This window comes from Myripristis murdjan, chromosome 3 (genome assembly GCF_902150065.1).
Source record: "Myripristis murdjan chromosome 3, fMyrMur1.1, whole genome shotgun sequence".
NCBI classification, from domain to species: domain Eukaryota; kingdom Metazoa; phylum Chordata; class Actinopteri; order Holocentriformes; family Holocentridae; genus Myripristis; species Myripristis murdjan.
Window position 1 is genome coordinate 9037109 of NC_043982.1, and position 16063 is coordinate 9053171.

The 16063-nt window shown below is 42.5% G+C and overlaps 1 protein-coding gene across 2 annotated transcripts in view; it reads left to right on the forward strand.

The window, feature by feature from the left end:
• Window positions 1–298: 298 nt before the first annotated feature.
• The window catches only part of lmo1 (LIM domain only 1), a 29113-nt gene continuing 13348 nt past the window's right edge, over window positions 299–16063 (forward strand). Inside the window, exon 1 of one of the 2 annotated variants that reach the window (XM_030044637.1) lies at window positions 299–1116. In XM_030044637.1, coding sequence (XP_029900497.1) covers window positions 1095–1116 — 22 coding nt within the window. In that variant the 5' untranslated portion in view covers window positions 299–1094. The remainder of the gene's footprint in view (window positions 1117–16063) is intronic. The other variant, XM_030044647.1, reaches the window with a different exon arrangement.

Consider the following 16063-nt stretch of genomic DNA (forward strand, 5'->3'; position numbering starts at 1 on the left):
CTCCCTCTCTCTGACACACGCACACACACACACACACACACGCACACGCGCACGCACCCATACGCGCGTGCACGTGCGTGGATACAACCATACGTGCAGACGCGCGCTCTCTATCACGCACATTCAGACTGGCAGGCAGACCTCTCTCTCTCTCTCTCTCTCTCTCTCTCTCTCTCTCTCTCTCTCTCTCTCTCTCTCTCTCTCACACACACACACACACACACACACACACACACACACACACACATACACACACACTTTCCCTTAGCTGTGCTTTTGTGTTTTGTCAGAATTAATGAGAAAAGTTCCCTTGCCCTAGGGGTAATTAGTGTCCTTGGAGTTAAATAAGCTAATACTTAGACACCTCTGGCACAAGCAATTATGTTTGTGTATTGAATAATTGATTCAAAGAGGGGGGAAGGGCTGCTAATCAGATCTGAGCATAATGAATTGATTTAATTAACAGGGGAATCCGAGGGTCTCTGGGAACTGCGCGCATTTATTCAGTAGCGGCAGCGGCGAGCGCGGCACATAAATTGGGAGAGAGAGGCAGCGTGAGTATGCTTTTAGCAGTTGTCAGATTTGCAATTGGATTTGTTTGAATATAGTTGCTGTTTCGGAGCAAATGAGAGCGAGGAAAGAGAATATTAACAGCGAGGAGAGCTCCAGTCTTTCAGCCTGAGCTTGTGATCCGGCCGTGTGCGCACAGTTAAAGACAGGGCGACAGTAGATTTACATCGCTTTTCATTGTTTTGCTTTATTATTTATTCGCATGGAACTGATCAAAACCGACCAATGTTGTTTTAGCAGTATTTATTTGCATCGTAGTTTAGTCCGGATCGGGGTTTTTCGCCGCGTATACATCTCCCGTGTTCCGCAGATGAATTATTATTGATAGAAGGGGGAAACGTACACACGGCTATTCATCTTTCCAGGTTTTTTTTTTTTTTTTCGGTTTATCGAGCCGTACTAAGTGTAGTCAGCCGCGCGTTTCAAAGCCATTTCTAGGAGAAGCCCTGAGAAAGACCGAGCGGTGCAGCCTGCTGGAGCCGAGGACGGATCGCCCGGGGAAGGACTCCTCGTTCCTCAGGACGATGGTGTTGGACAAGGAAGAGGGTGAGTAACATTTCCGAGCCGTAAGGATGCTATAACCTGGATAGTACCAGCACAAACTGTGGAGAATTTGCACGTCAGCTGTGTCCCATTGCCCCGGACTCTACGCATCCCGCAGCCCCTCGCTATTATTATGGGCTTTTCAACCTCACTATAGCCACGACCGGGATCCGTGTTTCGTGAAGAAACCTCAGTATTTTCCACCGCCTTTCCTGCCCTGAAGTTTTTCGAGGGGGTGCACTCACGGTACATGGATAGCCCGGCATTTGCCAAAACGCGTTTAAATCCGCTTTTAGTTTGGCAGAGTTGCCTGTTTTGTGCAGACTACTTTTGTCTTACGCGTTTGCCTGTGTGTAACCCGGAGTTTGAGGATACACTACAGACGCCGCACTGCATGTGGGTGCTCTTTTCTCTTCCCTCTAAGTGCTTTTTGCGTCTCTGAAGTTAGCGAGGCAGCCTTTGACATCACCACGGGATGGGAGATGACAGCCGAGTGCTTTTAACTTGATTGCAAATTATGGATAGCACCGTGCAGCGTTCACTCAGTTTCCCTTCAAATAGGCCTACTCGCATTACTTATCTATTTCAATGTATTTAGGTTAATGGGTGAGGCAATCTAATTAATTTTAATTTAAATCAAACTCGCCTCTAATGACGTCCCATTTTGGATGGAGCTGATGTTGAGGAGATGTGCAGTGCATTTATCACATGCAGGTCTTAAATGGCACTCAGTGTGCATCTGCATAGATTCCCTAATAAAGCACAATGATAACTGTTCCAACGGAGGTCATATACCAAAGCTATTACATTGTCTGAAATGAAGATTATTGTTTGATGTTTTCCATCCAGCTGCCACTTTTCAAAGTGTATGTTGAGGGTAGTTTTGTTGATAATAGGCCTCCTGGTAACAGACCCTGACAACCTCCACTAACCCTAATAGACATTTTTTGTCATCTTTCAAAGCATGTAGTCACTGCACATTTGGTTTTACCCCCCCTCCCTCCCTCCCAAGCCCAAAGTAATGGATGCATTTGTAACCCATTATTTATGTTTGAAAATGGATATTTCATATCTCTTGGCAGAACATCCTTTCACTTACACATCTAAAAACCAATAAAGGGATTGACGTAGAAACATAAATTGGTCTGTCTGGCTGAATCCATGTTGTGCTGCTAATGTACCCAAATTAACTCAACTGTAAATTGTCTCCTTTGGATGTCTGTCTTGCTAAAAGTTCTCTATATGATTCATGATTCAGATTGCTTTTAACAGTTATTGGCTAAGCAATATGGTAAATGTACAAGGTGATGCAAATGGCATTAGTGGGAAAGGATGCACAGGAGCATGTAATGCAGTCAATACTACATTAACTACTGATGCCCAATTACAGAACCAGGGAGAGTGGCTTTTAGGAGCATTAGGACTTGCAGAAAAGCTGAGATCACCTGCTGCTCATTGCCTAAAAGCTTCACCCTTTACTTGCTGGGGCCGACCAACAGCTCCTGCGTTTTGGCCAGGTTGCCAAAAGAGCTGCGTGGATCTGGGCTCTTTCACTGCTATGCCTCTTAGTGTTTATTGGCTCTAAAGTTATAGGCTTGTCAATTCAACTTTCTTGTCTAATGTAGCCACTTATTGCCTTCACAAATCAATGTGTGTGTGTGTGTGTGTGTGTGTGTGTGTGTGTGTGTGTGTGTGCATGGAGAGGGAGGTGTGGGTCAGAGTTTTGGATGTTTTTTTATTGATTTTTTTTTTTGGTATATGCATGTGTATTGTGTTTTTCTCTTAATGCATAATGTGTGTATGTTTGTGTGCATGGTGTGCACAGCTTGATCAGCTGCATTTAAATTCTTATGTTGCCTACTAATGAGATCATCAGTGTTTGTGGTCCTGTGCTTGAAGACTGCGATCCTAGGTGGCAATGCAGTAAGGCTGGCTGTTTAGCAGACAGTGTCGTTGAACTGTAAACTTTGTGAGAAAAAAGTTCACAACAATCGAGGGAATAACCAAAAAAACGAATCCCAGTGTCCCCTCATCTGAGTTGTATTGAGAAACTCAGCAGTGATTCAAATTATTTACCACTGTTTAAATCTCAACAGGGCAAAAAAACTTTGACATCAGCATTTGTATTCCTTACTATCAAACCTTTGCTCTTAGGTGCTGCTTCCTTTTAGAAATTTACCAGAATCAAATATAAAATACACAATTTTTTCATTTGAGTTGCATATTAAATGCGAAATGCCATAGCATTAGATTATGGAGCTGCCTGCGTGCTCTGTGTTTGTATTGTGTAGTGCCCATAAACCCTCTAATGTATATAGGGCATTAAGTTCAGCCATTATTGTAGATTGTCTTGTCTGTCACAAGGTATGCCCACGGTAAACTATAATCACCATCTTCCCAAATGGTGTAGTCATTTCGCTTATGGTCTGATGTCCTGCATGTGGAAAAGCACGGAAGCGGATTGTGAGAGGAACACGGGGTCTGTGGTTTGCGAAATGACCTAATATGCATGTCACATTTGGTGATGAATAGTAGCCTAACACATAACATTTTTTTTTTTTTACCTCATGATATGACGGTTCCAATTTGCTTCTAATTCAAGAGGAAAAGGCAATTCAGCCATTTTCTCTCCTTCAAAGTATCAAGTGCAAGAGGGAAAAATTGGGTCTACACTGTAGGCATGTCTTTGACTGATCATTTACACCACTGTACTAAGGACCCGAGCAGAAGAAAAAAATCCCTCAGCCTACAGTATGATAAATTCCTGGTTACCTTTGCTTTTTAATTTACGACCCCGTAAGCACCCTGTCCAATGAAATTTGTACATTCATAAAGCATGTGATTGAAAAGCAATGCTTCAGATGAATACAGACTGGTGATCTGTCGGCTGGTGTAATAAAACTTGGGCTTCGGGCTCTGATTTTTATTTTGAAATAATAAGAATTGCTTCATTCTTTACCAGAGTAACCATGGTAATACTGTCTTGTAGCGATGTTATATTGATTTAGAAAGTGGACAGTAATATTTCTTTTCTGTTATTTGGTTTCTGAGGGTTGATTTCTAATTTCCAGTTGGAGATTACTTTTATATGTTCCTTAAGTCTTTTCACTTTTCCAAAGGAATGTAATTTGCTCTCCTGTATTTGCTATTTTCTCAGCTTATTGGTTTGCTCTTACTTCAAAATTAAACTTGCCCATTTCAAATATTGAAATTATGTCTGTTTCTTGTGCCCTGGGCCCCAAACAATATTACAAACTTATTGCTTCGTTTGATATTTTCTTAAGTCACTACTAGTTATTAAAAAGCTTTATTTTAGCACCTGCATCATCTTTGCAATACTGTTCCATTTTTTTTCTTAAACTGTCAAAGGAGAACCTTGTATGTTCTAATCAGTGCTTGTGCTTGTGCATAACCCACAAAAGCAAGGAAATTTCCCCTTCATCTTTTGCATACATATATATACATGTAACAACAGTTGCGCCTAGGCACACAGTATGCATCTTCCCTGATGGAGGCGTGATAATAATATTATCTATTCTGTGTTGACATGTTACATATCTTCTGCCCTCAAGGTTTGGGCCATACATTTTATGCTGGAGTTTTTCTCATAATTCATTTTTAGCTACACGCAGAAAAACAAACATAACACAAAAGTCACATCATTTTGGCCATTTGGAGCAGTAAATGTTCAATACATTCAGATCTGGTGCTGATCTAGCAAACACAGAGTTCTCACCAGAGCCAATTTTACCTCCCACCAGTAAACCTCCAGATCCCTATCAGTCCTGATCGTTTCACATGTGTGAGTGTGGGAGATGTATATCGTTTTCCATAATCTTAGTGGAATTCAAAGGGACTGAATGGAGATTTGAGAGACACGTGTTGGCAAGTGCGCCCACCTGCCTTCAATGTAAATGGCTGCACTCATCAGGGTGGCACACAAACTCAATTATGTACTCTTGAGCTGTAAGAGCATCCCTTTTTATTATAGCCAGAGGCCACATGCTCGGCATGTTATCTTACAAATTCTCACAACAAGATCCGGTTACTACATGCATCACAGGGAATGGACAGTGTCTGTTATTAGATTGTATTCGAGAGGCCCCCCCCCACCCTCTGTCTTTATTCAGTGAAAACGATTTCTTCAATTTCAAAAGGCATTTCTAGTGTGTGGTGGAGTTGTTTTTGTTGTTGTTGTGTGTCTGCACGAGAATGGTGGGGGCTGAGCATGTCACATTTAAAATTATATGAGCAAATAAGAAACTCTAAGCTGCAAAGGCATATGCACCCATCATTTCAAATGTTGCACAGAAAACCTTTTAGAAAATCCACAGATATGCTGACGTGGTGAGATGAATCGTTACTTTAGACCACCTTTTAAACCACCTCGGAGAAACCTAATCTCTCACCTCGAGCACTGAGACAAATGCAGACATGCACAGTGGTAATGTAGCTGTTATACATGCACAAAACTCCTCTTGACTCCAAACAATGAACCTTAATGACCTCTGAATGATTCAGAGTTGTGCTATTATTCAGCAGCACTCAGATTACACTGAGGTTTTCACGGTCCCCTCTTTTTTCAGCACTACACGTGTTACCAGCTGTATAAACGTTTTTTTGTCTGCACCAGGCAGGCCAATATTACACATGCATAGCTGATCGTTTGGTTGTGGCATCACTCGCAGTATTGATACGTATTTAACCTGCATATTAATGTTGTAATATTTAAGTTCACATTATGCTTGGAGTGTAAGACAAATGTTACTCCACTGTTTGAACCTGTTGGAGGCACGTCTCACCGCCCTTGTCACTGCAAGGCCGAGTCTCAAGTTGCTGTTGACTGCTCTCACTTGGATGTGGGAACACAAGCATTCATGCATTGATGCCTAAACACACACACACACACACACACACACACAAGCACATTCCCTGCTCCATGTCATTGGCCTTTGTCACATGAAGTTATTTATTCACTTGTTTACCTATCGCACCATCTCTATCTGTCGTCATTTTGCATTCTGAAGCACTCTGCAAAGCCCCCCATTCACTCTTTGGCAAAACTATTTTTCTAACACATTTTTTTTTCATTCTGTAGTTATAGGTATACAGTAAAGAGAGTCAGGAAATATTGTAAGGAGGAATGGCATGGAGCAAAGGTTGCAAGGTGAGCACGACGATTTAAAACCACATTGTCACTACCTATGTATCCTTGGCCGGGGTTAAGGCCTTTCAGAAAGAAAAATAACAACAACAACACAACAACATACATTTGTAGAATGTTTTCATCCAAGGGTACCTTCATATATATAGTTCATATATATATATATATATATATATATATATGTGTGTGTATCTGTCGGTCAGCAGTTAGGACCAGATCTCTTATCTCAAAATCCATCTCTCCTCTGGCACCACCAGCAGGCCATGTTGTTAATATTGCGCACTAAAATCTCAAAAATTTACTTGTACAGAATTTTTTTACAGAGGAATTTTTTACACACATTGAATATCTAAATATTTATCCAGTGGGGCGTGTGTATTCGAAATAACACACTTTATTTTTTTTTAAATGAAAGGCTGAGTGAGAATCAAAAAACCCTATGCCGGAGTTAGTGCCATGCTGTTCATTTATCCTCCATAGTCTTATATGTTTTAATATTCATGCAACAATACTGCAAAGAAACTCACAAATTGAGTCAGCCATGCTACATTAGACTCCCAGGCTTTTGCTGTTTTTGTGAAATAGCAAGAATTACATATCTGAAAGGTATTTAGACACAAAAGAAACTTGAACATTTGTGTGTCAGTGATTACCGTAATGCATTATTTATGTGTAAATCGATTCTCACACGATAATTGTACTGGTGTCTCTCAGTGCATTCCTCTGTCTCGAAGCAAACAGATCTACTATTATTCCAACATTGTTAAATAGAAACTTGTTTAATCCTCCCTGAAATAGCCCCCTGATGCATATTTGCTGTATGAAAGGCAGAAGTGTATCTGTGTGTGAGAATGTGTGTGCATGTGTGTGTGTGGATATGTCTTTGTAGGCCAGTGGAGTCTCAGCGAAGTCTTGTTCTGGTGGAACCCCCGAGCAGGCAGTGTGCATGTGGGTTTGGGAATATGGACCGGGGTGAAAATGTGTTATACAAATTCAGGCATTTTTTATGGGCTCCTGATCAGCTCCTGATGGACTTTCTCATTGGGAGGCAAAATTGAGGGAAAATATTCTTTGCGGTTTGTATAGTGGGAGCACATCTTGGAGCACAAGTTGACAGTTTTGACATAGATCCATGTGCTCATTACTTGCCCATGAAAAAAAAAAAAAAAAAAAAAAAAAAAACAGCCCAAGATTTGTATGATTAGTATGGGCCAATGCTAAGTGTGAGCAAATGGATCCACCCCCAAGAATTAGAGTGTTAACTTTTAGGAGGAGAGCTCAGTTATGTCAACTGACCTGCTGCATTCTGACTATAGTTCACAACACTGAATGCCAGTAGTTATTCCTACCCAATGCTGTATCTCCTATTTGCCAGAGGGGACAAGCCTGATCCATGCCCCATTTCTCATTATCCAATCACCTTACCTCGTTACCTCCATTCAGGATCGCTGCTGAGCACTTTTCACATCTTTTTTTCCATTGTAAATGTCTTGCGTGCCACCACGCCAATATCTTCCCACGGCTCTGTGCAGTGTCACACAGCAGCTCAGCTTATAACCGAGAACTTAGACTTCCTTGTTGCACCTCAGCCAAAGATGCATTATGAGTTTCCATCCACAATACCAATACCACAATACAGTTTTGCCTTATTCGCCCTCACCTTCCGTGTCAGTCGATGAAGATGCCATTCAATGTCATTAGGTGTATGCACCGGGTGCCAGAAGAGTTCTGTGTATTGTGTAACTTCCAGTTCCTCTGCTTCCAAACTCTTTCACATATAGTCTGTCGTTTTAATCCATCTCAAGAAGACCTTTACTTGGATGTTGTTGGCAAAAACAAAATGTCACACGAATTTATTTAGGTCAAACACTACATAATTAGAAGCCTACTTAAAGCTGTTTTCTGATTACAAAAATTCTGAGAGAGAGAGAGAGAGAGAAAGAGAGGAAGAGAGAGGAAGGACTTTTATAAGATATTACAGCTATCTTGTTGGTAAATAGAAAAGCCTGGGGTGCCTTCTCTTAAATAAGAGCCAACTTGCTGAGAACTAATCTCTTATTGGATGACCTTCAATAAATCAAATCTTGAATAGCTAATTAAAGTCTGTGATTAGGGTTTATTTCTTTCCCTGTGAAAGCTCGTAGATTAGGTAGTGGATATTGAAGTTGTTGATTTAATCAGTTCTAACCATGAGGCTCTCCTACACACAACTACAATTGAGAGGCAAGTGGCAGCTGTAGTCCACACACACTTCCCATTGTACTCCTTGCTTTGATTGAAATTCATTTCTAAATAAAGACATTTCACACACACACACACACTAGAGTTCTCATCGGGCCTGAAAATTAAGACCCGACCCGACCCGGGCCGGACTGGGCCAGCCCGAGGCCCGACCCGACCCGACTAATTAGCCGAACTTTAGGCCCGACAGCCCGATAAAGCCCGAAAAAAAAAAAAAAAAAAAAAAAAATCGCCAAATTCGCCATTATTTAGCAGCGCCGGTCGGCCCTATCAGTTGGCATCAAGCGGCACCATCAGTCGGCATCAGGCAACTCACCTGTTAGATCCAGCAGACCTGACCGGGTGGGCGCGGTATCGGTGCCGCGGCCGGCCCGCCTGATGGTGCCGCCTGATGCCAACTGATGGTGCCGCGGCATGTGCGGGTCAATACGGTAGTCTAGAAAACTGGCGATTTTTTTTTCCCTTGCGCCCCCAGTTGCACTGCCCATAGCAAAAACCTTCCCTGCTGCCGAGTCTGCCAGCACAGCGGGATACTGCTGCAACTCTCTCTCACTTGTTTGCGCTGCGCTCGCACAGCTGGTTGTCTGTCTGTCACTGAAAGTTTAGCCTCCAAATCCAATCCAGTCTCTCACTCTCTCCACCAGTCACATAAAAATGAAACGTCATAATCAATAACACAACACATAATTCTATTTTTTTATTTAAAAAAAAAAAAAAATCCCCCACAGAACCCGAAGCCCGACCCGACCCGCCCAATTCACGTAAATTTTAGGCCCGACCCGACCCGAAAATGTCGGGTCGGGTCGGGTCGGGTCGGGTTCGGGCAGAATATGAGAACTCTAACACACACACACACACACACACACCACATCCCCATGATACCTCTTTTTTACTTTTACATTATAATTTAATTAGACCAATCATCGCTAATGAAATCGCCGTTTGATTTTAGCCAGTAACAAAGATTGCTCCTTCAGGAGTAAAGGTCATTCCGTACAACAATACAAGGCGGTAAAATGGTGTTTGAAGGAATTCATTAAAAGTAAACCATCATCATCGGAAGCTATAAGCGAGTGTGATCTAAAATATAATTGTATTGGTAAAGGTTATGCCCTATTCCGTGTCTATAGAGTTGACTACAGCACCCGAGACAGGCCAGTGGGTGGCCAGCTTAGCTTAGCACCCAATATAACATCACATCGAAGGTTCACGAAGAACTTGTTTCTAACTGTGTGTCCTCCCAGCCTCATTATTTACCCCATAAGAAGACAGGGTGTGGGAGTAGGTGCTTGAATGACATTAGAGGCCTGTGCTGCCAAATAACTGCCCCCTGTGGGGAATTTGCATTATTCAAGATTAAACAGGCTCACACAGTGCACCGCAGTATGGTGTTCCTTCTTCCCCTCCATTTTCGACATACTGAGGACCCTGAATGGCACACCTGTCTCCTGGCATATCCTTTGAAATAATAAGTGTGCAGTAATTGCTGTGGAGGGAGGATTTTGTACATCACTTCCTAACCTTGTGAGTGACACAAACTTTAGAGGGCTACATTTATTCCCTCACAAATGCATTTTTAATGTGCACTAAAAAGTGTTTGTGCATTATTCTGCACCGGATGGCGGAAAGTGGCTGTGACAGGGCTAATGGTTAGATTTTTTTTTTTTTTTTTTTTTTTTTTTTGCCAGGAATCATGAAGTGGCAGATAAGATTGCCCCTTCTATCAAAGTTTGAAAAGATCTAGTTTGAGAATAGATGGATTTATCCCTTTATTCAAATGCTAATGCCATCTATGGGAAAAAAAAGTCAATTGGACTCACACATATGAAGATGAAAATGCATTCATCGTCTCAGTTATTGACAGCTTGCAGTCACTTAAAGTGCGGTGAAGTGGCAGGTTTAAAAGCGGGTTCGACCAAACAGACACCGGAGACCCTGAGCAGACAACGCCCAGTGGCACGCTCGCATTTGATTGGCTGGTTGCGATGCCAAATCTTCTCAGCGCTCCGTGTCAAGAATCTGGCAGTTTCTTGATCTTCCCTCGCTAAGAGTTCTCGTGGGTTTTGGTCGGGGTAATCCTGTATGATGAAACCGTCGTGAATGTTTTGTGTCTTCTCTCCTTCCCCTTATTCATCATATTCCTCCACACTCATTTTCACTTTCTTCCCCCATCTCTCCCTCCCTCACTCTGTATCTGCTGTTGACAGCTTACCTTCCAGAGCTGTAATCTCACCATACTAGTGAGCAACCAAGTGTTGGAACAAGTCGCCTTCTGTGATAATTTGGAAACTCTGCCAGTTTCACATCTCGAAAAAAAAAAAAAAAAGCAGTAATGAATTTAATTAGAAAGCTGTTGCACATCTCTGTGATACATTTCTTTTAATTAACCCCATGTGAATAAATTAAAAATAATAGGGGCTGAAAAGTGTGGAAAAAACACCCTAATGAAGTTATCCGTTAATTGGGATGGCGTCTGCAGCCAAACCACAGTGAGTAGTGAGCACCAGGAGCTAACAATGCCTTCTGTAAGCCTCTCTGCCTCCTCAGAAAAGGGCCCAGGGCCTTCGTGCTGACTTCAAGTGTAAGAAATGCACCTCTGACGTGATGGAAATGACCGTGGGCCGGGAGAAAAGGCAGCCCTGTTCCAGGCCGCTCTGCTGAGACTCCCCATGCCGCGCTTGAAGCTGGGCCAGTGTTATTGCAGCCCTAATGCGGCTGACTCATTTGGAGCGGATCAGGAGTAATTATGGTGGGGAAAGTGGCTGCCGACCGCGGGGGTCAGGACACTTGTAACATGTGAAAAGAGCAATTATTCCAGGAGACAAAACCCTCCCTTATCCCGGGCAGTTCCAGGGTCAATGCAAGGGACGGCTGGGCTCCGTTTCACCGGGGCTTATTAGCCACAGCAAGCTGCAAAGTTTGAGAGAGTGCATCTTGTTAATGAACAGTCCCCTCCTCATCTGCACCAGCCCTGTCTGCTCTCCCTCCCACTCTCTCTCTCTCTCCCCCACTTACTGTGGGTGTTAATTATGTCATAATCATAGCATGCAAACAGTCCCAGAAATCACGTCTCTCACAGACTTCAGCATTCATATACAACCATCTGGAAATGTAACGCAGCGTACAGTAACATAGAGGGGTCTTACACAGAACTATAAGGGGAAACACAGTTAATATGAAATGTAATATTGACTTGGTCCCCTGTGAGAGGCTACCAAGTCTGCGTGTGTGTGTGTGTATGTGTGTGTGTGTGTGTGAGTGTGCATGTATGCATATCTTTTCTTTCTCCCCTTGCAATATGCTCCAGCTAAGGACGGGAATATGAATCACACAGTGAATCAGTCGTCTTGATTGTGCTTATCATTCTGAATACACTCATTGGTCTGCTTTCAACTGGCGTGCTTATTCCAGCTGATATTATTACCAGATGTCTTGTATTTTGTCTTGGCAATAGAGAAATGTGTCTACAGGCTCAATTACAGTAATGACGGAAGCTGAATGAAAGGGGCTGATTCATACACACAATGGCAAGACATCTGCCTGAGATCCCTATTAACCTTCGAGGCAGACACCTCGGCCCTGGGACAAATTCTATTTGGGATTGCCATGGCCACAACATTTACTGTGGTGGCTGAAACATAAAAGAGTGGAGTTTAAATCAGTCCCTGTAGCTTCTAAGCTACAGACTCAATGAGAGTTTGTGTGAAACCACTACAATAGTTTTAGATTTTTCCACTGTTATATACAGTAGAGTTCTGCCTGTTTTTGTCTCTTAAGTTTCTTTGTTGTAACTTAAAAGGGATTCTTTCTCTCTCTTATCTTAACCAAAAAACATCCATAAACATGATATAATATAGTACAATATAATAATAATATTATACAATGCTTTTTGTCTTGCAGGGTGAATGTGCAGTGGTTTGTTAAGTTCAGAGAGCACTTCATAGATTCGTGCTCCCTGAGTAATGTTTGGTGGATGTCTTGGGAGGGAATGCACTGACTGAAGAGATGATGATGACGATGATGACGATGATGATGATGATGATGATGATGACTATGATGACGATGACGACAAATGCACTTGTTCCACTTGAATGCAGTCATTTGGTAATGTAGCTTGTAATTTCTCTGAGCATCCTAGTCTGCCTATTTGCCACGGTGGTGGCTACCACTCTGTTATTTATTGCAGCTGGGAGCAGTAATTATAGGGGCCCCAGAGATGAGGCCCACCCAGGGCCAGCTTTCACCTCCCTGAATGCCTGCCCTCCTACCTCCTACCTCTCTCCCCATGTGTCAAGAAGGCTGAGTAATTCTCATCAAGATCCTTTACCTCCCGGGGATCTAGCAGAGTCTGCGTCACACCACGGTGCCAAATCATCTAATTGATCAAAAGGCATTTAACAAACACAGAATCTGATGGTAGTTCTCCCTTGACAATATAAAAACCAGGTGTGTCATTGGCATCGGGATCATCATACAGGCGCCTCCTGTCACAGATGCTTTGTCGAATAAGGCCCCAAACTCCCCGAGAGAACTCAACAGTAAATCCTGATGAAGAAGCAGCAAAACAAGGAGAAGCAGTTCTACCAGAAGATGTGGTAGAAGTGGTGACTGGGAGACCACCGGGGGGAGAGAGGAAACAATTCAGCAAGTGACATGACATGACACGCTTGACAGCATACGGATTCATAAGAGCCACTGAAACCTATAGACGTTATATCATGGTGAAATACAGTACCAGCCATGAGCCAGTACTGTACGCAGCACATTTTCATGCCTCTGCTCACTTATTTTGAAGGTATAAGCAAACATTTTAGTGAGCAATCAAATGTATGGTGTGGAAGAAAAGGGATTGGGGAGACAAATCATCTTTCTTTTCACATCCCCTCTTCAAGTCGGAGGAAATGTAGGTCTTGCCAAACATATGTGATAATTGCATTTCAGTGCTTTCACATGTTTCCTTGAGTGCTCCGAACGGCTTATTTTTCTTTAAAAGGTTAGCAGATTGATTTGATTTTTCGATAGCTGTAAACATGTCTAAATGGGGGAGCATAGAAATTGGATGGTATCTCTGTAATAGAAAGTACATGGTTTGACAGATTCCTTGGGCTGCAAAAAATAAATAAAACTCACATACATATTCTTGAAAGATAAGGTCTTTAAAAAGTAGATGGATGGAAAAAGAGGGATGACAGGTCCTTGCACTCTGTACTAATGGCAAATTAATTTTTTTTTTACTCAGGGAGGGATATTTGGCAGGGCAAGTGCCTTCCCTTCCAGTTTGAGGGGTAAAACACATCCCTTGTTGAAGATGTGGAGAGGTATGCTTTTTGGTGACATCAAATGACACTGGAAGGTCAGTGGCACTTGTATCTGTTAAATGGATTGGATTAAGTGGAGGCTGCCTCTTAGTCTGCTGCTTCCTTTCATAATGCGGCTTTTCATTCTGGGAGGCGGCAAGCCCGGGAGGTTCCGTTCGACGCCGCGATTTTCACATTGCACCAAGAGCGGTGACAGGTGCGAGGAAATGTCTTGTGGCATTAAGGGAATTGAAAGGACATTTGCTTTACACAATCATTTATTCTGTCACTGCGCTTTGTTTAGGAAGTTTGAGCTACTGCTCGCTACAATGCTATTAAAGCTGTTTTCCAGAGGCTGCTTTGGTACAAGACATCAAGCCCCTGTTTGTTCCCTGCAATCGCTCCAAGAAAGAAGCGTCAAGTTCAGTGGTTTGCTGGTAGACATTCAGCATTTCTTCACTGAGACATCTTTCTCTCAGTAAGGCCCAAAGGACTAGGACGTATGCATGAAGAAATGAGTGTCAGACCAGCTGCAATCAGAGAACCTGGATTTCACTAACAGGAACAGAGTGTTGTCATTTTGATGATGCTGAGCAGGTTTTTGAAGAGGGAGTGTGTGTCCAACCGTGGGGGGTGGTTGGGTGAGGGGCGGGAGGCTGTGTACCGTTTTTCCAGGATGGGTTAAGTGCTTTGCAAACGTGATGTAAAACACACACGTGATGTGTTTAAGGAGTGTGTCGCGGGTAGTGGTCTAAACCAATTAGGAGTAGTTCTCTGGAGGTGGGGGAACGACCTTTTTGTATAATTAGTTCTCTTATTTAAAGCAAAGATTTTGAGTAGAATAACTAATTATCTGTCATAGAAGGCAAATTAAAGATTTTTGTGTGATCCCTGAGGGAATTGTAGCAGCCCGTTTCTTTTGCTTTGCACATGCTCTCAAACACACACACACACATACACACACACACACACAAGCATTTTCTCTCTCTCTCCTCATTAAGACTGTTTTTAGTTCTGTAGAAGCCTGTCAGGCGAGCACTGTTGGCATACCTGCAGAGAGCTCCCCTAACAAGCCATGAAATGCAGGTAGAAGAGACCGCCCTTAGCTAGTGTGGCTTGAATTTGAAGCTTTTTAGCTTCATTTACACTGAACATTGGTATTTATAGCAGGTTTTGTGATCCTAATGTGCCAGCTTCAAGGGGCCTGTTTTGGGGAGGGAGGAGGTGAGGGAGCTGCAGGGCAGGCAGAACACTAATTGATGGCTCCCATCACCAGCGCTGGACCAATTAGCCTCTCCTTTCCACTTCTGATAAAGAAATAGGACGGCTCAACACCACCAGAGCACTTACTCACATATAAACCAAAGCCATAAATTTGACTAACAAGCTCTCCTCTTTCTTTTGCCTCTATTTTAAAAGGGGAAATGCTAATTATATTACATTCATAGCATTACTGATGTGTGGATGGCCAAAAATTGCCGAGCAAATCTGGATCCAATAAGGTACTTTGTGAGTCCATCTGCGTGTGCAGATATGTGTGTGGAAGAGGGAAAGAGAGAGAGAGAGAGAGAGAGAGAGAATATGCTTTGCTATATTCCAAAGAGGTGCTTTGAAAAGTGGTATAAGGTTTTTGTGAAAGAAAAAAAAAACTTGACAGGCTTAGGGGAGGAAAAGAGTGCAGAGAGTGAAGCACCTCCTTGTTACCAGCAGAGGCTCTGTTTATCACCAAGTGAACAACAGAGGCTGCGGTAAAGAAAGTAGATCTAAATGCACAATGACCCTATTCACACTTACAGCCATGCAACAGAATGCAACACTTTACAATAATAAGCTGTACATTTGTGTACACTTTTCCCAGTAAACTAATGAAAATCCAAGGTGTAGAAAAATGCAGTGCAAATATAACAGGCATAAATACATATATGCCTGTGCACAGTATTTATTATGCAACAATAAAGGTTATCACAATCTGCATAAAACAGGAGATTTTAGTTTTATGGGTTTTTTTGGATAACCACACATATAAAATGTTGGCCAAACCCCCAGTGATGCAGAGACACTGTCCAGTTTTTTTTTTTTTTTTTTTTTTTTTTTTTTGGCTTTTTTTTTTTGAGCGAGAGAAATGTGTTTTGAAAGTAGAGTGGCAAGTGGCGTCCACTGTGTGTTCTTTTAGATGGATCAATAGCTCAGTGTGTGAGAGAGTGTCTTAAGAGCTGTTGTCTTGTGCTTTCAGCTGTGGCAGACCTGT